The sequence below is a fragment of the Amia ocellicauda genome, chromosome 6 (genome assembly GCF_036373705.1).
Source record: "Amia ocellicauda isolate fAmiCal2 chromosome 6, fAmiCal2.hap1, whole genome shotgun sequence".
In the NCBI taxonomy this organism is placed as follows: domain Eukaryota; kingdom Metazoa; phylum Chordata; class Actinopteri; order Amiiformes; family Amiidae; genus Amia; species Amia ocellicauda.
This window is the reverse complement of record NC_089855.1, coordinates 30,820,890-30,846,059: the sequence shown is the minus strand read 5'-3', so window position 1 is coordinate 30,846,059 and position 25,170 is coordinate 30,820,890. Positions and strand designations below refer to the sequence as shown.

General features: G+C 41.8%; 1 protein-coding gene across 1 annotated transcript; it reads left to right on the top strand.

The window, feature by feature from the left end:
• Window positions 1-21,511: 21,511 nt before the first annotated feature.
• Window positions 21,512-24,734, top strand: LOC136751801 (paraspeckle component 1). The gene is made up of 8 exons (XM_066707574.1): window positions 21,512-21,620; window positions 22,432-22,489; window positions 22,907-23,021; window positions 23,236-23,286; window positions 23,539-23,616; window positions 23,740-23,796; window positions 23,940-23,999; window positions 24,199-24,734. Exons 2-8 carry the CDS (start codon window positions 22,440-22,442, stop codon window positions 24,289-24,291), a joined length of 504 nt encoding a protein of 167 aa, XP_066563671.1. The 5' UTR covers window positions 21,512-21,620; window positions 22,432-22,439; the 3' UTR covers window positions 24,292-24,734.
• The last annotated feature ends 436 nt before the right edge of the window (window positions 24,735-25,170 follow it).

Sequence of the window (25,170 nt, the reverse complement as noted above, 5' to 3'; positions counted from 1 at the left end):
GCTTAAATCACCTTTCTTTCCCATTCAGACATTCAGTTTGGAGTTCAGGAGATTGTCTTGACCAGGACCACACCCCTAAATGCATTGAAGCAACTGCCATGTCATTGGTTGGTTAGATAATTGCATTAATGAGAAATTGAACAGGTGTTCCTAATAATCCTTTAGGTGAGTGTATATTCTATGGTTCTTCTTCTAAGGATTTCTTAAGTTAACTTAGTAACGTTACATTTCATTTACATCACATGGTGTTGTGAATACACACACACACATTTAAAACATAATATTTATTCAATCTTTACATTTACCTTTTCTTTAAATAATACGTTTGATATATTCTACAATGCAGGAAAATATAGGTCTTGGGTAGGAGTGGTATTTACTGATATTATGTTGATTACTGAAAGTTCCAATTACATTTTCTGTATTACATTTTGTGCATATTCAGGATTTTCTAAAGTTTAGACCATTTACCTTGACTTATCATTCTTTAGCTCTGTAAGTAAAAGTTGCAATCTATTACAAATCTGTGCAAAGTGGTGGCAGGGCTGATACTTATTAGGATCTGAAAAAGAAAAAGAAAAGAAACCTGGGGCAGTGATCTCCAGCTTGCACTCGGTATATATGTAAACACACACACACACACACACACACACACACACGCACAGACACATAGACTTGATCATTGTATTTATTCAAGCTTTACATTAACTTTTTCTTTACATATGGTGTTTGATATTGTCTGTAACTCTGGAAATGTACTGTATCGTGTAGTAGTAGATTATACTGATTGTATTGTTTATTTCTCTTTCAATTTCTGGGCACCTATGTTTTACACCATCTCTTGGTGAGAAGACCGCTTCTAAAACAGTCGAGATCTCTAGACATTTTTAATTATTACTAAGTAGCGCCGTGTGAAGAAATTACTTATTTAATACAGTTTCTCTTTTATTTCATTCATTCTTTCTTTGTTTGTTTCTTTTTATTTATTTATTTATTTTTATTTTTATCCCTAAGGAGCCCGATTTATTTTTCATTCTTTATAGATGTTGATATTGCTTATTATTTTAACAAGATGTTCCTAATATAATCTGTTTGGGGAAAAATGACTTGTGCCTCTCAAACTACCCACAGCCCCATCGCTTCTACAGAACGCTATCTCTCGTCACATTCCGGTATCCGGGGATTAGGGGGGCCCACTCACATTGCCTCAAATGTAAAAAGAGCCTGTTCTCAAATTGTAAACAGACCCCCCTGTCTTCAGTGCCCTGTCAACTCCACCCCAAATATTCAAATTCTTCAAACCAAACTCTAACCTGATACGCTATTTCTTCTTCAGTGCCCTGTCAACTCCACCCACAAATATACTAATTATTCACCGATCCGAGGTTACAAAAGATGTAGACATATCCTCACCACTCCCACTAGCTCAAAAAGCTCCAGACCGACATAACCCTTGTCCATTTGAAAGTGGTAACCCCTTTGGTCCCTGTTGAAGAGACAGCCCCGCGGATCTCGCTTAAGTAAAAATATCTATGTTACTAAATAATCGGGAGGGCTTTCATAGAGCTCTTTTGGAGCTTCACTAGCGTAGGGAAAAATATCTATTTTACTAAAGAATCAGTCTGACTTAAATACAAATATTTTGGAGGGTTTGAAAACAGTTGAAGACCCCCACCACACTATACATTCCTTCAGTGCCCTGTCAACTCCATCCAAAAAAATGTACTAAGTATTCAGTGACGCGGGATACGCCCCCTAGGAAGGGGCCCTTGAGTTCAACTCAAGTTCAAGGTCAAAAGGTCAAATCCTACTCAACCCCCCTTAAACAGTGCTCTATATAACTACTGACTATAATAAAAATAAAAACATTACTTTTGGTCATTTGAACATAAGCTGAGCTGACTTTTTTCTTTTATCCTCTGACATAGACTTCTTGTGTGTTTCAGCATTTATTAAGAGAATAACCTGATTTTTGCAGTCAATTTCAAGATGGAAAATGAGCGGTGCTGTAAAAGGATGTCAGGGCTATAAGACTCTGCAACAACATACATAAGGGCAAACAGCAGAGAATGGAGTTTGCAGAATCTTTATTAGCTTGGAACTTTAGATTATGGACAATAGATTATTATGCTTTATATATATAATACTTGAAACTATACAGATTGTCTCAATAAGAAATATAGACTGAAAATGTTCAAGCAGAGCACCGGATAGTAATGCTTTCCTGCAACATAACTTTATTTATTATAAATTAATATGTAACTCTCCACACCTTGGTCTGTTTCCACCTCAGTCAGTTACTGCACTGCTTAGCATGGAGGTGGAGGCTTTGGGAAATTAAGTGTTGGACTTCACGTTTTACAAAGATCTTATGATCACTTCAAGAAAGTACAAATAGGCTTTGTGTGTAACGGGAGGTGACTTAAAGGTGCAAATGAGCCACATATCGATCCATTTTCATGTATTATTTAAACTACCACTGGTATTTAACTAGCACTTAATTTAGGATTGATTTTCTTATTTTGCTTGATTAGTTTAGGCCTATGGTTTGAATTAATTTTTAACCCCATGGAAGTTATTATAACTAATTATCTGTAGGTTTTGTACACTTCTCATTTACCAGTAATACTCCTCTTATTAAGTTATTCTCATTAAAAATATGATCTGGACTGAATACCCAAATGCATTGACGTTATTCTTTCCCCAGGTGTCTGCAAAATTGTAACGTACCAGGACAGGGCAATCAAGGCAAAGACGTGGTCATGATCACAAGCAAGGGTCAGGTGATCAGGCAAACAGAGTAATGAGGAAAGTTCAAAGTCATGGTTGTGATGTAAAGCAAGGGGTCGAGAGTGAGTGAGAGTGAGTGAAGGGTTTATATGTGGAGCAGAGAAACAAGATGAGAGGTGCAGGGAGTGATCACAGGAGTGCACAAGGGTTTCAGGAATGTTGATTGATTGAAGGGAGCTGGAAGAAGTGACTGAAAAAGAAGGTGATGTCTAGTGGGGAAAAGTGGAAGTGCTTGGACTGGGAGAAGTGTGCTGGTCTGTAGCCATGACACAAATGAATGGACTATGATAACAATTTTTACTTTTTCATTTGTTTTCAGTTTTAAAATAGGTGGAGATAGTAAGGTAAGGGTGCAATTAAGTAACTGACAACTTAGCTTGAACAAAAAACAGCAAACAGGGGTATGCCAGGACCAGGGTAGAGAACCACTTTCCTAACATAGTCTTCATGTCTTCAAATATACTGGTTAGTCTAAAAATGAAATTATCCCAATACAAAAAACAGCACAGTTTAATGCGCATTACTGAATGTTTCACCAAGTGCAAAGTAACCATTTATATATTTTAAAAATGAATGCTTAAATCTGGTGTGTTTGTGGGAAAGGGTGTGCTTTTAATTCATATTACAATACTTTATGATACTTTCATAGGTTGCACAAGCCTGTACAAAAAATGCTGTAATGTTAAATTTGATGCTTTCTGTTAGGTTTCTATGTCACTTGTTAAAGTCAGGTATGCTGCCATGGTTTCATTGACAGATGTAGAGTCTTGCCATGCAAGTGCTGTCAGGACAGATGTGCAGTGCCTTCTCAATGCCTTTTTCACTGCATGTTGCTGAAGATCCTTAGGCCGTGTGTCCACCAAAGCATTTTCCGCAGCTGAAAACGTCCGGCGCTCGTCTGAAAGCGCACAGCTGCGAGCGCTTGACAGAGCTGTGGAGGCGCTGTGCTGTTTCAGGGCTGTGATGCGGAATATCCGTGGAAGTAATGTGTTGAAGTGCCTAATGTCGCAGATAGTTGGTGTTGCTAACAAATACTGACTGTACAATGCCGGTGTTGTGTCGAGCTGTCCTACTTCATCAGATTATCCTACCGCAGCATAAACCGACAGTTCTCTCTATCGATCTTGTGCTACCTTGTCGAAAAATACTACCACACGGAGCCTTTGCCATTTTTTTATTGAGAGAAATCAGTAGTCATTATGGTGTAATTTAGTAGCAGTTAATGGTATAATAACGCATTGTATTATCATTTTATGGTTACATTAAACCTTGTCAAAACATCCTACCTGCAGTATAGTATTGTCTAACCATAGTCTATGCAAGCTTTGAAATTTAGTAAGTAAGTAAAGTAAGGACAATGTGTGGTGTAGCCATCAGTAAGGTCTTAGTAAATAGTTTACCAATGGGCACAACACGTGTATAGACGAATGAAGCCAATGTTACACATTCGACTAGTAATGATAGAAACATCACCCCTCAGTGAAAATAGTTTGTAAATCTGCCTCGTTTAACAACGTCAAAAATTAGGACAAATCAATTCAATAATAGACATTACTGCAGCAAGTTATAAGTGTTTATATAGACCTATCGCTAGCGTCTAGCAATAACGGTATAACTAAGACATAAACGTGTACTTGTAAGACCAAACTTTAGCTACTTGGACAACCCAAATCAAAACAACTAAATAACAATGACATTAGTTAAATATCATGCTTTTGCAATTATAAATATATGCTTTAAAAATTAAGTTTAAATGTATAACCGTTTAACAAAAACAAATGCAGCAAACCAATGCAGTCCAGGTAAAATACAATGTACGCATGCGCATTAGCATTAAGTAGCCCTGTTCAAGGCAGAGGGAAGCCTAAAGCGCGTAGAGAGAGAGAGGACGGGCGGTGTGATGTTTGTCCTGCCCCTCCTCCACTGTGATTGGACAGCTGGGTAGAAAGTGACAGTGACGAGCGCTGCGTTTTACCCAAAGTTGAACATTTTTCAACTCTCGGCGACCAGAAAAAAACGCTCAGCGCTCAGCGTGAAAAAGACACTCAGCGCCGCATCCGCTGCGGGCATTTTAAAAATGCGGTGCTCCCATTGCAGACAACTGAGAAAACACGTCGACCTCAGGAAAAAACGCCTTGGTGGACACACGGCCTAAAAAGGGGAGCTACAGTTCAGTTTGTTCAGCGGGATAGACTGGGAAAGTGATTTGTGAGGAGACACTCTGGGACAGTGAGAGTCAGCCTCATCTGTGTGTATAAGAATGTGTTACATTTTGGCTCTGTCTGTCTGTCGGTCTTTCTGAGATTTTAGGGATTATAGTGAAATGCCAAACCCGTGTGTCTTTCAGAAACTGGTGACAGTAGGACTCACAGTAGATGTATTCTCTGTGTCCTCCTCCTCAGCTCTGGATGTCCAGCAGCTGGTCAGTGTGAACAGCCTCTGACAGCAATGGAGAGAGCCCAATGTGTTCCTGACATCAGGCCTGAGGAGGATGTACAGCACTGGGTCTACAAGGGCACTTAGATCAATCATTTGATCTGTGATGAAAAAGGCAATGGACAGATTTCTATTTGAATTTCTTGAAACCAAGTAAATAAACACAATGCAGTACGGCAAGATTAGCACAATGTAGGTGCCCAGGACAAAGGCCAGTGTGCACAGAATCCTCCTCTTCTCTGCATCCCGTACAGAGGTCGTGCCAGCGATGGCTCTCTTGGTACCCACAAAGAAGAAAATGAGGAGGGGGAACAGCAGGAGCAAGAGGACTGGCCTTAGAATACTGCATGCATAGCCTGGCAAATATGAAAAAACTTTTAGGTACGATATTGCCATGAGTATGAAAGCCAGCACCCAAACTCCGGCAGAGATCAATGCAGTGTGCCTGACGCTGCGGTGGTTCCAGTACCAGAGAGGATGGGCGACCACCAGGTATCTCTCCAAGGCTATGCACACCATGAACCACACGCTGGCACACAGACCAACAAAAAAGATGAATTCAAAAATGTCCCGATCCATTAAGTGTTCCGATCCTTTACTGTATATATTTTTAATTCTGAAGGCTAAGAAGACTGGTCATGCAGTGATCTGGATGAGGTCGGAGATGAGCAGGTTGATGATGTAAATGGGCACCACCATGTCAGACCTGACCATACGGTACAGGCCGTAGATTGTCAGGCAGATGACCGGTAGCCCCACACACAGAATGACAATGTCAATAATGATTTCAAATGTATTACTGTCAAAATGGAAATCACTACTGGAGTTGTTCATGGTGACCTGGTGATCAGGGGCTGGAGGAGTCTGTTCTGTGCTGGTTACTGGGTCTGGAAGAGTCTGTGCTGTGCTGGTCAGTGGGTCAGGGATTCACTCAGCTCTCCACAGTCCTGTCAGTGAGAAGAGCAGATAACTGAGCACCGAAAGACCCAGAGAGGACCTGGGAAACAACAACAACTGGGAATCAACACAAGAATTTGTAAAGGAGTAATTTTACAACTCTTTTCTTAAGCTGTATTTCCCATTGTGCTCATTCTTATTCAGGATATTATAGTTATAAAGACTTCTACTTATATGCATCAGTATGAATAATAAGAAGAAGAAGAGCCTGAGTCTCACTATAGGCAAGCTTCGGTCTCTCTGCAGTGAGTGAAAATGCCTTTGTCAATGCATTGAAGAATCCCATGATAAAATGATTTCTTCCTTCCTATTCCTTTCTGCTTTTTACAATCCCAGGGTCACAATTTCAAACCTTCTCAAGTAAGAGTGTATAGACGTTGGTTTCAGCTCTTTGATATAACATGAGCATTTGAGATATAAGGTATGAAAGTTGAGGTTTTTGGGATTATGTGTTTGAGTAGTTGTACTTTAGGTTCTTGCTTTAAGGGTTGAAGGAAGGAGCTCATAGTCAGAACAGCTACTGTTTAGTTGTTTCATGTGGTGATGGTGTCACCCTTGACACACGCAAATACAAACCTGAGATTAATTAAGACTCCAGCAAGGAAAAGACTGCGAAGAGACGATGCACAGCAACACAAGGCAACCATGACGGTCTCTCCGATCTCTGTCCTGCTCTCTCTTTCCTCTCAACATGCACCTGCTCGCCATCGCCTCCCTAATCCCTCTAACCTCATTTCACTGCCTCTCCCATCCTCCTCCCTCCCCTCTATTCCACTCTCCGGAGGCCTGTGGAACTGCCACTCATCTCCGCTTTTGCCTCCCAACACTCTCTGGATTTCCTGGCTCTCACTGAGACATGGATCTCCCCTGAGAACTCAACCACCCTTACCGGGCGGGGAGGAGGGACAAGTCTCCTGCTTTCCCCTTCTCTCCTCTTCTCTGTCCCCTTTCTCTCTGCTCCCTTTCCACACTCTCCGTGACACCCCTGGACATCTCAGTTCACCACTTCATCTCCTTCTCCCTTTCTCTCCCCTCCCCCTGTCATGTTTATAATATGTAAAATTAAGAAAAGTGCAATCTCATTATTACCACTTCTTATTCTAATTCTAAATGGAATGTTTGTGCACATAGAACATGTACACACTTGAAAATGGTAACAACTTAACATTAACAGTTAAATATTATTGAGGCAGGCCGAAAAAAAAAAAACATTTATATATGTATATGTGTGTGTGTGTGTGTTTGTGCTGCACATTGAAACATGCTGGGATTTTTACAAATCTATTCTTATAAATAAACTATGTGTTCTTCATGGTAAAGTTAGCTTGATGTTTGATATTAGTTTGATATTTGACTCGCAATACCCTACATGAATGAAAATGGCTTTATCTCCTCAACCACACCTGCTAGCATTCAAAACAAAACATCAAAACAACTGTAATGTAAAGAAGACCAATTTGTGAATTGTTTCACAGCCTTTGTTTTACTTGTGAATACTAAGAATACTTTGTGAAAATAAGTAAAAGACATGCTTATTTGGTACATCTAAAATGTAATGATATTGTCAACAATGGCAGCTAGAGCCTCCAAACCAACTTTAATTTTAATAAAGCCAGTTGTGAATGGCTTCACAGTCTTGGTTTTAACTGTGAATACTAAGAATAATTATTGAAGAACAATAATTCACATATATGCACCACACTTAGCCTGGCATGCATAAAAATCTTCCCAACCACAGCACCTAGAACGTTCAAACCAACTTTAATGTTAAGAAGTCTAATTGTGAATTGTTTCACAGTCTCGGTTTTACCTGTGAATACTAAGAATAATCTGTGTCACACGTGAAATGGCTTAATATCCCTAAACACCACTAATGACAGTGTATCACTGATGCTGGCTTGTGCATCGGGTGCACCCACAGATGCTAGAGTTTTCAAACTAACTTTATGTGAAGAAGACCAGTTGTGAATTGTTTCAGAATGTGTGGTACCTGTGAATAGTACTGATATACAATTAAAACAAATAATACAAACACCAATCATACAATTTAATAATTTCTCTGTTTAATTTGTGCCTATATGTTGTGAAAAGCAATAACATCTCTCACACACTTAGGTCTTCAGAAATAACAAAGACAATAAGAACAATAACAAAACACATTCAAGCATTTTCCAAAGAAATTTGAAACAAACCTGACATGAATCGAACGCATACAAAAGCAACTAATAGATTTAAATAAAACTATATATATAAATAAGCAATAACATAATAAAATCTGCTTCACATTGACAAGGAACTTTGAATTAACTCTATATACTGAGAAAAATATAGATATTATTATCTAATTATATAAAAGCTAGTTTCCATTATGTCCTTATTAAAATAAATTAAGTGCGGTCCAACTACCAAGTTGCGCATTGCGGCACGGATTGGGGGAGGAGTGATCAGGGCAAATGGGACACGTGCCAGGTAGTTTGTGTGCCTATATGCTTGGCCTTGCTAAGCGTCCAGCTGAAGTACACCGCCACCCTCTCACCTTCCGGGGTTTCCTGGGCCAGCACCCCACCGATTGCATCATCACCGGTGTCCGTGTCGAGGATGAAGGGCCTCTGGAGATCAGGTGCAGTGAGTACAGCGTGTTACAGAGGGCCTGCATCAGGGCATCGAAGGCCTGTTGGCGTGCAAATGAAAACTCGAAGGGGGCACCCGTGGATTAGACCGTGAAGGAGGGCAGCCACCGTAGCAAACCCCGGGACAAACCGCCTGTAGTAGGAGGCGAGGCCCATGAAACCCCGCAGCTGGCAGAGGTTAGCGGGAGGTGGCCAATCTCTCACTGCCTCAATCTTGTCCTCCTCAGTGGCGATGCCAGCTTGGCTGACACATGTGGCCCAGGAAGTAGACTTCTCACCGAGCAGACGACACTTCTCCAAGTGCAGCTTGAGGCCGGCCCGACACAGTCAATCCAGCACCTTCCGCAATACTGAAAGGGCGTCATTGAAGCTTCTCCCATGGACCAGGAGATTGTCTAGATGGACGAGGTACTCCATCGATGGCACCCCCGACAGCACTTTTCCATCAGGCACTCAAACGTGACTGGGGCATTACAGAGGCCAAAAGGTATGGCCCAGAACTGCCAAAGCCCCTGCCCTGTGGAGAAAGCGGTCTTGGTCCGCGCTTCTGGGGTCAGGGCCACCTGCCAATACCCGCTCTGCAAGTTGAGGGAGGAGTACCAGGTGGGGCAGGCAATCACGCAATCTGAGGCAGAGAATAGGAGTTCTAGACCGTCACCTGGTTTAGCTGTTGGTAATCGACGCAGACATTGTTTGATGTGGCAGGCTTTCCATGTAACAATGTGATGCTGGGCGACATGAGTTCTGCCAGCATGGGCAGCGGTTGTGGCGAAACTCATGCAGCAGGGCCCACATCTGTTCACCTTGCTCCTCCTGCAGGCCTTCCCGGTTTGCGGCACACACCTGTCTCGCGACCACAGTGGCAGTGGCCTGTAGGTGGGGGTCCCGGACCGGGGCTTGTGGGGGTGGCCTGGGCCCTCTGGGCTTGCATCCCGGTGTGCTCGAGGTGTGGGCCCCCAGCCCAGAGAGGGAGGACCTCCGGCTAGCTGCAAAAAATCCAATCCCAGGATAAAGGCCTCTTGGATGGTGGCGACCCATGGAGAAAGGTGCAGCCCCCAATGTCTAGGCGCATCCAGGCCCGACTGTGCAGGCCCGACTGTGCAGGCCTGACTGTGCAGTCGCTTGTCTTCTCTCAGTAGGCCCAGGTTGATAAGGGTGATGGTGGAGCCAGTGTCCAGCAGGGCACAGCAGGGGACACCGTCAACATGAAGCATTACTTAACAATCATTACATCCAAGGGACTCACCAGGCGGCTGGGCAGGGCCACTTCAGGGGTGGAGGCTGTTAACCCGGGGAGCAACTGTACCTGGCGAAGATGGCGAGGATGAGGAGAAGACTATTGGGGGGAAAGAAGCAAAAGAGGAAGAAAAATAAGAAGACAGGGTTGGGACATCCCTCTGGGCCGGCGGTGTCCCTCTTACACCGGCCCCAGAGTTTCTGGGCAGGGAGCGTAGCAGCACAGGTGGGACTGTACAGCAGTCACGGAGGATGTGCCCTCTTTGCTTGCATTGCCAACAGATGCAGGCGTTGGGTTTCCTCGGCACCGGTATGGTGTCCTCCATTACCGGCGGGTGTTGCCAGGTTGTGGGGGCCTGGATGCAGCAAGCGTTGAGGTGGGGCAGAGGTGTAGCAGTGGTGGGATGCAACAATTGTTCCCCCAGGATAACCTCCACAACCTTGGCCTGGTAAGCACAGCATTGGGTGTTATGGGGGCAGCAAGGCAGACCTGGTGGTGGACAGTGTCGGGGGTGAGGCTGCAGAGGAAGGCATCCGTGGTTAGTCCTACTGGCCTAATGTTTCTCCAGGGCTGCATAAGCGTGTAGACAGGCGTTGACACAGGAGAAGAGCGGGTTCAGCCCCCCCAAAAGCAGTAGGTTAAAGCTTTACTGACTGCCTCCTAGTCGAGATGCTCGTCATTGCCAATGTCCGGTAATATCTGCAGGGCCTCCACCTCCAATGCTTCCAAAAGCTCAGTGGCTTTTTGCTCTGGACACCAGGCATTGGCCCAAGCCACCATTTCAAATTTGGCCTTGTAGGCCTCCCAGGAGGCCTTTCCGTCATAATACCCAGCTTTCACCTCCTTCCGGCCAGCCATCAGTGTAGGCTGCGGTGCCGAAATTTTAGTGGCGTCTCGTGCATCCTGGGCCCGGGCAGTTTCATGGCCAATATCCCCGCCACTATCGGAGCGATGCCTATGTCGAGGCTTATCAATCCCCCTTTACAGTCTCGCTACTCACAGGCTCTGTTTCTAACAGCGGTTGTATCAGCTCAAACTCGGGTAGGCTTAGTCTCCTGACCAGCTGTAAGAGCTGCATATCATAAGAACATAAGAACATAAGAAAGTTTACAAACGAGAGGAGGCCATTCGACCCATCGTGCTCATTTGGTGTTCATTAATGTCCAAGTGATCCAAGGATCCTATCCAGTCTATTTTTAAATAGTCCCAAACTTTCAGCTTCTACCACATCGCTGGGTAGTTTATTCCAGATTGTGACTACTCTCAGTGTAAAGAAGTGTCTCCTGTTTTCCGTTTTGAATGCCTTGAAGCCCAATTTCCATTTGTGTCCCCGGGTGCGTGTGTCCCTGCTGATCTGGAAAAGCTCCTCTGGTTTGATGTGGTCGATGCCTTTCATGATTTTGAAGACTTGGATCAAGTCCCCACGTAGTCATGTCAGGGTGAAAAGGTTCAGTTCCCTCAGTCTCTCCGAGTAGGACTTTCCCTTCAGACCTGGAATAAGTCTGGTTGCTCTCCACTGAACTGCCTCTAAAGCAGCAATATCCTTCTTGAAGTGTGGTGCCCAGAACTGTACACAGTATTCCAGATGAGGTCTAACTAGCGCATTGTACAGTCTGAACATTACTGAACTTGTTTTAAATTCTACACTTTTGACAATATACCCTAGCATTCTGTTTGCCTTTTTTATTGCTTCCCCACATTGCTTGGATGGAAAAAGTGAGGAGTCCACATAGACTCCTAGGTCTTTCTCATACGTTATTTCATCTAGATCTGTACCTCCCATAGTGTAATTATAGTGGACATTTTTGTTACCTGCATGTATTACCTTGCACTTGTCCACATTGAATTTCATTTGCCAGGTGTCGGCCCACAACTGAATATTATCTAAGTCCCTCTGAATAGCCTGTGCTGCCAAGATTGTATCTGCTGAGCCACCTATTTTAGTATCATCTGCAAATTTGACAAGTTTACTAACTATCCCAGAGTCCAGATCATTAATTAGAAAAAGCAAAGGCCCTAGTACTGATCCCTGTGGAACTCCACTAACAACCTCACTCCAGTTAGAAGCAACTCCTCTAATCGACACCCTCTGCTTCCGAACATCAACCAGTTCATAATCCATCTACTTACATTACCCTGAATACCTACAGCTTCCAATTTGAGGATCAGTCTTTGGTGTGGAACCTTATCAAAAGCTTTTTGGAAATCTAAGTATATCATATCATATGCTTTCACGTGATCTACAGCTGCAGTTGCATGTTCAAAAAATTCTAATAAATTAGTAAGACATGATTTGCCTCGTATAAACCCATGTTGACTATCTCCAAGAATATGGTTTTCATTAAGATGCTCCTCTATTTTCTGTCTAATCATTTTCTCCAACATTTTACAGGTGATGCAGGTGAGACTGATTGGTCTGTAATTTCCTGGCTCAGTTTTGTCCCCTTTGTTGTGGATTGGTATGACATTTGCTGTCTTCCAGTCAGTTGACACATCCCCTGTTCTAAGTGTCATTTGGAATAATTGAGTTAGGGGCCTATAAATAATTTCCCTAATTTCTTTAAGTACTGTTGGAAATATACCATCTGGCCCAGGTGATTTGTTTGTTTTTAATTCTGCTAGTCCCTTTATTACCTCCTCCTCATTCATCCTGATCTCTCTTAGGGTTTGACTGGACTGATTGTCAACCTGTGGCATGTCATCTGTTTTTTCTTTTGTAATAACCTCTGTGAAATACTCATTTAGAACATTTGCCACATCTTGTTCGTTTTCCAAGATACCTCAATTTTTGCCCTTTATCTGTTTCACCTCCTCCTTTATTGACCACTTGCTGTTGTAATATTGAATAAAGCTCTTTGCATTGGTTTTAGCTCCAAGAGCTATGTTTCTTTCTATTTCCCTCTTTGCTTTCCTGATCACTTTCTTAAGATCTCTTTGCAGCTCAACATATTCTATGTATTTTGTTTAATCACCATCCCTTTTGTATGCGCTATACAACCTTTTCTTTCTCTTGATATTTTTTTGCATACCTCTATTAAACCATTTTGGCCACTGTTTTTTGGTCCTCAATTTGCTAAGTTTTGGTACAAATTGCTCCTGAGCCTCAAGTAGTATATTCTTAAAATATAACCATCCATTTTCAACTGTATCCAATGTGCTCCAGTCTAACTCTTCTAAGTGCCGTCTCATACCTTCAAGGTTTGCTTTTCTAAAATGGACCTTGTTTTTTGAAAGAATGCCTCAAAGCTAACCATATTGTGATCAATTTGCCATTGGTTCTCTAACTACTGTCCCCCTGACTCGATCTTGGTCATTTGAAAAGATCAAGTCAATACATGCCCTCTCTCTGGTTGGTTCCCTGACAAATTGAGTTAGAAAGCAGTCATTTACCATCTAAACCATTTCTATTTCTGCTTCTGTAGTCCCCACTGGGCTTTCCCAGTCTAAGTTTGGGAAATTGAAATCCCCCATTATAACAGCCACATCCTTGCTACATGCAGTCCTGATTACACTGTAGAATGCAGCATCTTTCTGAATATCTGAGTTTGGTGGCCTGTAACACACTCCTACCCCTAATCCTCCAGATCTCTTGTTCAAAAGTTTCACCCACAAAGATTCTGTTCTGTTACTGGGATCTAATTTGAGTTCTTCTGCCTCAATGTCATTTTTCACATATAATGCTACCCCACCCCCTCTTCGATTTTGCCTGTCTCTCCTAAACTGTGTGTATCCTTCCAACTTGTATTCATCCCCATCATTTTCTGTAAGCCATGTTTCTGTCACTCCTACAACATCATAGTCACACGCCAGCACTGTGGCTTCCAAGTCTAACATCTTGTTCCTTATACTCCTGGCATTGAGGTGCAAACATTTCAGGACTTTCCTACTAGCAGTTTACCTTGGTTTTCTTTCCTTAGTGGAACATCTCCCATTGTCAGAGCTCCCTGCCCCCCTGGTTCCAAGTTTAAATGATTCTCAATTTCTCTGCACATATGCTCTCCCAATGCATTAGCCCCCCTTCTGCTTAGATATAGACCGTCCGGTTTGTACAGGTCCCATCTATCCCAGAAGAAAGACCAATGCTCCATAAACCTAAACCCCTCTTCCCTACACCAAGCTTTCATCCACGTGTTAAACTTTCTAATCTCTGCCTGTCTCCCTGGCCATGCACATGGTATCGGAAGTATTTCAGAGAAAACTACTGTGGAGGTTCTGCTCTTTAGTTTTGTTCCTAACTCTTTAAATTTGTCTTGCAGAACCTCAGTCCAACCTTTTCCTATGTCATTGGTTCCAATGTGGACCATGACCAGTGGATTCCCCCCGGCTTTGGCCAGTAGCCCGTCTACTAGTTTAGGGAGATCTGCAACCTGAGCACCAAGCACACAAGATACCATGCGGGTCTCCTTGTCACTAGAACACACTGTGTGATCTACACCTCTAAGAATTGAGTCTCCTACTATAACTACCTTCTTCTTCTGGGGGGGAGTGGGCACCATGGTGCTCTGGTGCTCAACTGCCCCCCCCATCACCCTCTGAGCTGTCACTGTCCAACTCAGTGTCCAGCAGTTGGAACCTGTTGGGCAATTCAAGCTCTTGGGGTGTCTCTAGGGGTTGTGCACGCCCTTTTCTGCGGTTACGACCTACTGTAACCCAGCAGTTCTCTACGCTGTCCTGCTCTAAGGTCTCAACTCTCCTAGGTTTTGGCGTGCACACCATCTCTCTCATGGGCTGATTGACCAATTCTTCCCTAATACAGCGCAGATCGACAAGCTGAGCCTCAAGATCACGAACCTTGGACCTCTAGGATTTCAACCTGCCGACAACGTTCACAAATGAAGCCTTCTTGGATGAGTTCATCCAGGAAGGCAATCATTCTGCAAACCTGACACTGTAGTGGCCACATGCTTCTAAATGTTACTTTTTTTTTGTTTCTTTATACTTCTTTTGGTTCCTGCTGCTAGTCAACTGTCTAACTTTTGTCAGCGAGAAACAGCACAGCTCTTTCTCAACAGCTGCTTTAAGTAGCTTTTGTCTACCTACCCCCAATTCACACCTAACTGGCCCCACCTGGCTCCTCCTGCAACAGAATTCCTGCTAGTCCTAGACAAAATCTCCCTTCTCCAACCCGTTTACTTTCACCAACTCAGCAGCTGAACTGAATTGACTTCAATTTAGGCAAACTACAGACAATGCTAACATCAATTAAGGCAAACTTAAAACAAAATGAGCAATGCTAAGACTGGTCTGAAACAACAAGATGGCTACCTCTCACCTGTACTCTCCCGTCTCCCTCTGTGGCAACTTGTAAATACTTCTGTTTGTCATCATATCATATCAGCAGTCCATGCACTCTGTTCCGCCTTGGACATAAAGCACTCCCATGTGAGCTTACCGGCTGACACGTCTTCCGCGTAGGCCATATTGTTTTGCTGCTCCTATAGCAACCCAAGATGGCCGCTCTTCCGGTCTTCCTCTTCCACTGGTGGCAACGTGGTTGGCCCGTGCCCATCCTGTGCCTCCAGGCCAGTCTCCTCTCTCCACTGTTGCACCACATGTCGCTGCACCTCTCTTTTCTTCCCAACTTCCCCCTGAATCTCCTCTCAGCTGCTTCTTCCTGGTCGATGGCACAGCCATTCGTCTTTTATCCCACACGTGTGGTTCAAATCCATATTTCTGACACCAAATGTAGTGACCTCGCCTTTTGAGGTCAGTAGTGAAATAAAGGGAAAAATAAACTAAAAGATTTCCATCAAAACTGAGGCTTTCTTAAGCACACTGGGAGGTAGATCCCTCCAACGCAGACTCTCAATACACAGCTCTCAGATGCTTTCTCTATCATTCCCTTCTTATGACTCCCCGAGCAGCACATCACCGCCCTCTAATATACCCCCCTGATCACATGATTCCCACCCGCCAATCGCTGCTCCCCGGCAATACCACCCCAGAGACAGGGGAAGCCACATGACCTTTCTACCCATGAACATCCCTCCCTAACACAACACAATAACACCCCACATATACACATACACACATACACAGACAGGGTCCCCAAACTGGCCCACCCACCCTCCATACACACTTTTATGACACCCTCCATTCCTTAGGGTGCCCTACTGGCACACACACACACTTGCTCGCACAGACGCCCACCAGAATCGTTACAGTATTTTTAAATTCATGTCAGGTAGCACGAGTCGAATACCAAACCTCAATCTAACTTAACATCGATGTCTTACTGCTCTCTAACAATTTAGATTTACCATCATAGAGGCACATTCATTATTATTATTTTTAAATATACAGCATATAAGACGCCCTATAGTCTATACTATGTATTGAGCACAATTTGACATTTAAAATTAATAATAATAACCACATAGAGTCAGGTTATTGTTATTAAATATTAATTAATACATAGGCCTACCTGCATTTAGCTACTGTTCTTTAACTCACATACAGAAGAACACTATGGTTGTATCATTTCCATAGCATGGCTTAAAGTTCAACAGTTAGATGGTGCAGTCATTTAAACAACAAAAAAACTAAAACAAAAACATGTTTATCGAAATATGACTGATGGAGGAGGGAGGATGGAAGTTCGTCAGAGGGACAATGTAGTTTTGTCAGAGGGAGTTTTGTCGGATGGAGAAGGGAGTTTTTGTCAGAGGGAGGAGGGAAGTTTTGTTGGAGGGAGCAGGGATGTCCTAAAATGGACACCGTAATACGGGCAGAGAATTGAGTTTCATAAACTGATAAAGGTATCAAGCAACATGTAATCTTAATAAGCAGGAAATTTAGTGCTTTGTACAAAATAAGTTCCCCCTGAAATACCACTGAATTTCACCTTTACCTCTCCCAAGATTACTCTTTTTGTTTTTCCACTAGTGTTACTGTTTATTGAGTATTCCTTTCCCCTTTTAAAATAAAATGTTTCTGTTATGTACACAACTTGTTAATGAAAGAGCATTAAAACATATATAGCTAATCTACCACTACATTTACAAGAATTGTGATGATGTCAGTCATTTCCTGCTGGTATAAAATAAGTCACACTTTATTTGACACTAAAGTCAGTGTACAAACATTTCACAACAATCTTCATACAATGGCATGTGCTTTGGCAAGGTTGCATTTATGTTGTACTTATTTTTCCAATAATAATAATAATAATAATAATAATAATAATAATATGAACATTAGTAAATATATGGACTCCACAGGAAATTGTCAAGACCTCGTAAAATAATGTTGAAAAATGACATTTATACAACAAATGTGGTCATGTTTATTTGTTAAGGCTCGGGCAACACTATTATGACATCTCAGTTTGTTTTACCAACAGGACAACATACCATTATAGGTAAATACAGTGAAGGAAAGATTATTCAAATTGCTATATGTGAGCTAAAATGCAAAACCATTGTAAAGTTAGGCAGGTTTCAGTGTGAAATGATGTTGAGAGACAGACGACATACGATTTCTAAATATAAAAACCACAAAGAGTATGATCACAAACAAATGACAAAGCAGAATGACTAGGCCAAGTCAAAACAGATAAGAATACCAGAAAGGGTTTAAGTGTATTATTTTATTTTAATAGATGTTATCTATAGACATCCATGTGAGTTTCCTGCTTTCAAATCAGTAAAGAAGATGTCAGAAGCCATTTTCAAAATAGCATAACGCTTTTGCAATTCAATATGGAATATTAATTAATATCTCATAATTCCAATTAATAAAATACAAATTACACCTGCCCTGAGACTGTAGATTTCATGTCCTTTTTTCATGTGTGTTTCCTTCCCATGGTTACCCATCACCCAGCCCTGACCGGATGCTCAAAAACTGAAACCTAATGTTACTCCTGGTTGAAACACTATATAGATCAAGATAATAGAAGAAGCTTGATTGCAAATGAATTTCTAAAAGCCCCAGTTTACAGCAAAATGATTAGACAATGTGTTTTAAGATTTTCCACACAAGAGGGAGCCAGAGTGTCACAACATCTACATCTAATATTTGCTAACTTTAATGTCTGTGTAACTGCACTTCACCACAATGTGCAAACAAGATTTCCAGAGCGTAGGAAAAGCACCAACAAAAGGGCATGTTTATGACGATGCTCACGTATTTTCATCACAGTCTGAAACACAGATCAAATCGATCACACAGCTGCATGACTGGTGTGCAGCATTTCACCCAGCTGGCACCATCTGTTTTTCCACACTTTTTCTTTTAACTTTTAAAGCTCTGGACAACTGCGTGTTACACACTGTACCTGAAATGTTACACTAGCCTGAATTTGACTGGACTACATTTACCCTATGAAAAGAAATACAGCTGAAAACATCTCTGCCCGCACCCCTTCCTTTTTAAATATATATAAACTGATCAGCCATAACATTATGACCACTGACAGGTGAAGTGAATAACACTGATAATCTCGTTATCATGGCACCTGTCAGTGGGTGGGATATATTAGGCATTGGGCATGTGAGCATCAGAACTGGACCACGGAGCAATGGAAGAAGGTGGCCTGGCCTGATGAATCACGAGTTCAAGGTGTTGACTTTCCCCAGATCCAATCCAATGGAGCATCTGTGGGATGTTCTGGACAAACAAGTCCAATCCATGGAGGCCCCACCTCGCAACTTACAGGACTTAAAGGATCTGCTGCCAACGTCTTGGTGCCAGATACCACAGCACACCTTCAGAGGTCTAGTGGAGTCCATGCCTTGATGGGTCAGGGCTGTTCCTACACAATATTAGGCAGGTGGTCATAATGTTATGGCTGATTGGTGTATTTAAAACAATTTATTTATATATTTATTTTTGTCATTGTTATTTGCTATTATTTACCTTTGCTATTGTAATTTTGTCTTATTAATATTATTTTTTTGATTCTTTTAATTTTTGAATGTAAAGAAATTTGGGCTGCAGACTTTGTATAAGAAGTGATCAATAAATAGTTTATTATTATTATTATTATTATTATTATTATTATTATTATTATTATTATTATTATTATTATTATTATTATTCATGCACACAAGGGTAAAGAGCAGAGAATGGAGTTTGCAGAATCTAAATTAGCTTGGAACTGTTTTAGATTCTGGACAATGCATAATTATCCTGCTTCATATACACTCACCTAAAGGATTATTAGGAACACCTGTTCACTTTCTCATTAATGCAATTATACACTCACCTAAAGGATTATTAGGAACACCATACTAATACTGTGTTTGACCCCCTTTCGCCTTCAGAACTGCCTTAATTCTACGTGGCATTGATTCAACAAGGTGCTGAAAGCATTCTTTAGAAATGTTGGCCCATATTGATAGGATAGCATCTTGCAGTTGATGGAGATTTGTGGGATGCACATCCAGGGCACGAAGCTCCCGTTCCACCACATCCCAAAGATGCTCTATTGGGTTGAGATCTGGTGACTGTGGGGGCCAGTTTAGTACAGTGAACTCATTGTCATGTTCAAGAAACCAATTTGAAATGATTCGACCTTTGAGACATGGTGCATTATCCTGCTGGAAGTAGCCATCAGAGGATGGGTACATGGTGGTCATAAAGGGATGGACATGGTCAGAAACAATGCTCAGGTAGGCCGTGGCATTTAAACGATGCCCAATTGGCACTAAGGGGCCTAAAGTGTGCCAAGAAAACATCCCCCACACCATTACACCACCACCACCAGCCTGCACAGTGGTAACAAGGCATGATGGATCCATATTCTCATTCTGTTTACGCCAAATTCTGACTCTACCATCTGAATGTCTCAACAGAAATCGAGACTCATCAGACCAGGCAACATTTTTCCAGTCTTCAACTGTCCAATTTTGGTGAGCTTGTGCAAATTGTAGCCTCTGTTTCCTATTTGTAGTGGAGATGAGTGGTACCCGGTGGGGTCTTCTGCTGTTTGTAGCCCATCCGTCGATGGTCGAATCATTTCAAATTGGTTTCTTGAACATGACAATGAGTTCACTGTACTAAACTGGCCCCCACAGTCACCAGATCTCAACCCAATAGAGCATCTTTGGGATGTGGTGGAACGGGAGCTTCGTGCCCTGGATGTGCATCCCACGAATCTCCATCAACTGCAAGATGCTATCCTATCAATATGGGCCAACATTTCTAAAGAATGCTTTCAGCACCTTGTTGAATCAATGCCACGTAGAATTAAGGCAGTTCTGAAGGCGAAAGGGGGTCAAACACAGTATTAGTATGGTGTTCCTAATAATCCTTTAGGTGAGTGTATATAATACTAAAATATACACTGAAAACGTTCTGGTAGAGCACTGGATATTCATGCTTTTTGCCACAGATCTTTATTAATTATAAATTAATATGTAACTCTCCATGCCTTGGTCTGTTCCCACAGCAGTCACTTGCTTAGTGTGGAGGTGGAGGCTTCACTTTTTACAAATATCTTATGGTGACTCCTCAAGAAAGTACAAATATGGTATTAATGAGAGGTGACATAAATGTGCAAATGAGCCACATGTTGATCCATTTTCATGTATTATTTAAACGACCACTGGTATTTAACTATTACTTTATTTAGGATTGATTTTCTTATTTTGCTTGATTAGTTTAGGCCTATGGTTTGAATTCATTTTTACCCCATGGAAGTTATTATAACTAATTATCTGTAGGTTTTGTTTAGGTGTACACTTCTCATTTACCAGTAATACTCCTCTTATTAAGTTATTCTCATTACAAACATTATCTGGACTGAAAGCCCGAATGCGTTAGTTATTCTTTCCTCTGGTGCCTGCAAGTGAAAAGACTATGCTAAGCAACTTTCTCCTTTGACTATTTTTGACTTTTCATTGATAATTTATCATAGAGAATTAGCTTTAATTTTAGGACGTTTCAAGGAAAATATAATTCCAGAATTACTTTTATTTTGACGGTTAAAGTCTAGTCTAGAGCAACTGCGTGTCACACTCCGCACTAGGCTGACTTTGACTGGGCTACATATTTACCCTATGAAGAGAATGACTGCAGTGCGCTGACCTCTAGTGGCACTTCACCCACATTGCACACAGCCCAATTATACACGCTCAATTGGAGTTTACCAAGAAGTTGTGCTTACATTACATTTTCGTTATTTTCTTTAGTCAAGCATGAATAAAAGTCATTACAATTTTATTCTGCCATCTCTTTACTGCTAGATTTATTACATTCGACTCGCTACCCAGTCATTACAATTATACGCTGAATATAATGATCTTTAAGTGTTGTGCGACAGTATGTCACCGGTCTCTATCAGGAGCCGATATTATTGATAAATGTGGCTTAATGTTCTGGAGGATTTACAGTCAATGTGCAGATTGAATGCATTCTATCCGTAATGACGTACAACCCCCTGTTGCTAACATCAACGCTGACATTGACGTGAGGCAGTGTGACGTGTACAAGTCCAGCTCCATTAGCAGCGCAGAGCTGAGCGACCCGGCGATCAGACCCATTGGACAAGAGCTGTGCGACATTGCGAACTACCACGACTATTACTACTACGAGTTCGGGTTACAGACTTCTTTCTAGATCAAAAGGTAGGCCGGAATATTTCCATATTTCCAGTTTTGGGATTCCTAAATTAAAACGTAACTTTGAGTAAAACCAATCGAAAGATAGGCGATCGACATCGTAATGAAGTGACGGTACATGATTTGAATGGGTGAGCAAACCTGATAAAAAGGTCAGTCCTGGAGTAAATCCTCACTGGCAATCTGTCTCTGCGAGCTTGTTTTAATATTGTCGAAACTCAGAACCGAAGCCTCTCTGTGCGTTTTTATTTTTGGGAGAACTGGTCCTTAAAATGTATTACACAGAAAACGTCAAATATATATAAGTAGGACAGAAACACACGAATCAATAAAATTGAGGATCACTCTTCCTGGCAGTGAGGTCACATGATTTCACACAGATGTTTTCATAGCCGACTAATTGATTCTGTATGTAGTGCCTGCATTCTTGTTAAGCAGTAGTAGAAGTGGAGCTAGTAGTATTGTATTGTGTGGTTACACTTATTGAACTACGAATATAATGGTGGTTTTGGTCATTAGAAAATGTTGATCTGAATGCTTGAAAGGCTGAAGGTTACACAGCAGTTCTGTAATGCTTCATTGTCCAATTAGACCTTTTTATGAACAGTAGGTTTAAATACAAATCATATTGTGTTTATGATCAATAGATAGTGTTGTGGATGGGTGAGATACGATGTAGGGGGCAAAAGTAAGATAAAACAGTTCACATCAGATCCACATACACAAGCTTGAGAAACTGGTGTTCACTGCACACACACACACACACACACACTGTCATCTACAGTCATGTGATGCAGTTTATTTATCTTGTCTTCAGGTATCACAATGTATTGGAGTGTGAGTGAGGGAGAAGAGAGCTCCGACTCGGACTGCGAGTGAGTACTGGAGGCATGACACTACTATTCTGGGGTGGGGGGGTAGATTATTACTATTTGCTTATTGACAGACTGTCTAACTCAGTTGTCACAGTGTTGACACATTTCAAGAAACATAATACACTCAGAGCAAGAAAATACAACAAACCTTGAATATGAACTAAGAGCAAATACAGAATACATAGTAGGAATGTATTTAGTAGTTCATGTCTGGGTCAATTAAGGGCAGAGAGTATGGCAATGGTTAATTACAGATCCTTTCAATGAGGGTGATTTCATGTGCAAGAATTAGTAGTGACTGCTACTGACACAAATGGCTGACCTGATTAGGGGAGGCAATGATGAAAGGCAAGAGGTTTTACTCTTTAATATTAAGCCAAACTCCAGCCATTTTTCTCTTGTTTATTATACGTAAAGGTATGAGGTGAAGAGGGAGAGTTTTTCCCGGGAGGAATTCTGTCAGATTATGGAGGAGACTGGGAGAAGCTGGGCAAAGACCCATGAAAATCTGCTGGAGTACTACAAGGATCTGGTGAGTGAACCTAACAGACAGTTAGAAGTGAACTGCAAGTCTTTGTCAGACACATCTGCATTTGAATGCAAATTTTAAATTATTAACAGAGAAATTACTGGAGTGTTTGAAATTATAAAACTGGTCATATAATTGCCTACTCAATGCAAAGTTATCTGTAAATGAAAAGCAACATAGAAACTTTCTTTATGCCATCTTCTGTTCTTTCTAACAGATTGAAAGGAGAGACTCATCAAGGAGGCAGATTGCTGAGCAGGAAGAAAAGGTGCGTCCGGTTCCCCGGGCAACTGCATTATGAAAATCTAAAAAATTATTCATAGGTTTTCATTTTCTTCTCCACCCCCTTTTCTAGTTGTGCGTGACTTTACAGATTTGAGAAACTTGCCCCTCCTACAAGTAAGCAGAGTGTTTAGGAAATGCAGCTTTGAATAACGGGATATAAAATTCTCCTCAAGAGATGAATGAGGTACCGCAGTAAATCTATCGATAGCCTTTAATTCATTATTTTTTCTTCTAGATACAAATGCTGAAGGAAAAGGGGAATTATCTGACAAAGATAAAAGACCAGATCCTGGAGATGGTGAGATACATAGAGGTGAGGGTTTTGGCTTTTTAATCTGTAATGTTTACTTCAGGGAGGAAGCAAAGTGTCCTGCTTTGTCCAGCTGGAAAATGTGTACTCGTCTGTTAAATCAAAACTGCACCATCTTCCCCACAGCGGAGAATGTTCCTTACATCAGAGGAGATCAGAAGGAGGCAGAAGATCATCTCTGAGGTAAGTGTCAATCACTCTCCCTAGGTAAGGTGCAAGTCACATGAACCTAATTATCAGCTATGTCTTGTGGACAATGGTGTCATTGAGGATGCCTGTGTGGAAAGGAAGTCTGCCATGGATCTAAATCTCTGTTCTCATTACAGGAGCTGCAGAGGAAGCAGCTTCTGCTCAATCACCTGGAGGAGAAGCAGATGAGACATGAGGTGAGAACTGGAAATCTCGTCTTTGCAGGGAACACACTGTTAACTGACAAACCCCCTCATGAAGCCAGGAACAGAGCTCTACAGTTGTAATGGCATGGGTTTGTGGGGTCATTCATTTTCTGTCCTCTGTAAGAAAGAGGAATGTCCAAATGACTGTGAATCACTGCGTTTGATGCCCTTTCCCCTTGTTCCCTTACAGGCAATGGAAGCTGAGGTGGAAGCTCTCCGCAGGCAGCTCTATCTCTCACTGAGAAAGAAGTACGGTGGCCACAGCAGGTCAATTGACCATTGACCAGCCCCGACTCTGAGCATATGGTGGCCATTCCAGATACAAGACAAAGCTGCAAGAGATCCTGAAAGAGAGAGAGAGAGAGAGAGAGAGAGAGAGAGAGAGAGAGAGATTGCTTAATGGACGGGACAGAATGGGCCGCTGAAGAGACTGAATTACCTCCCAGTTAACAATTTTAAGTTCCCAGAACCTACGTTTGTTGTAGGTTTTAGGAGAAAACATTCCCACGTTTTTCAGACGTTCTTATGTTATGATGATTATGTGCTCTTATGCCTCATACTGCAACATCCTATACTATTACTTCAAAGAGAACAATTAACTACAAAAACAAATGAACTAGCACATTTCTGTATTTTGTAGAGGCTATGGGAAGCACCTGAACAAAACTTTGATAACACCCCTGTCACACTTCACAACTGTAAAATAAATCAACCGTAACTGTCTAACATTGCTATCTAATTCTTTTTTCTATTCTTCAAATAATGTAGCCTTTATCTTCTGCTCTAATCAAAAGTCATCATTCTTTGCATCGCTCATACACGCACTGTTTAATAGATACAAATTCACTCCAGGGACAGCTGGGACAGTTCATGCTATTTAATTCAAACTGAAATGTATTTAGGGAAGTAGCTAACCCATCCACCGCTAATCATAAACCCAATGCAAAACTGCTCACAAAAACAAAATATCACCATTGGTACCAGGTTTGGAATTCTTGATGAGCAGTTGGGTAAATGTTTATTTAATTGATGTATACAATTCTTTTTTTAGTGCTTATGCATTTGTTTGTTTACAGTGACTCTCAAATGTATTCACCCCCCTTGGCAGGGGCTTGTTTGTTAATTTTGGGGCTCCAATCAAAGCTCAGTTTAGGGGCCCCTC

Excerpts from the sequence above, each read along its gene's own strand:
- LOC136751801 (XM_066707574.1), top strand. The coding sequence starts at position 22,440 with ATGTATTGGAGTGTGAGTGAGGGAGAAGAGAGCTCCGACTCGGACTGC. Across the intron at positions 23,797-23,939 it reads GGCAGAAGATCATCTCTGAG|GAGCTGCAGAGGAAGCAGCT; the intron begins GTAAGTGTCAAT and ends TTCTCATTACAG. Across the intron at positions 24,000-24,198 it reads AGAAGCAGATGAGACATGAG|GCAATGGAAGCTGAGGTGGA; the intron begins GTGAGAACTGGA and ends GTTCCCTTACAG.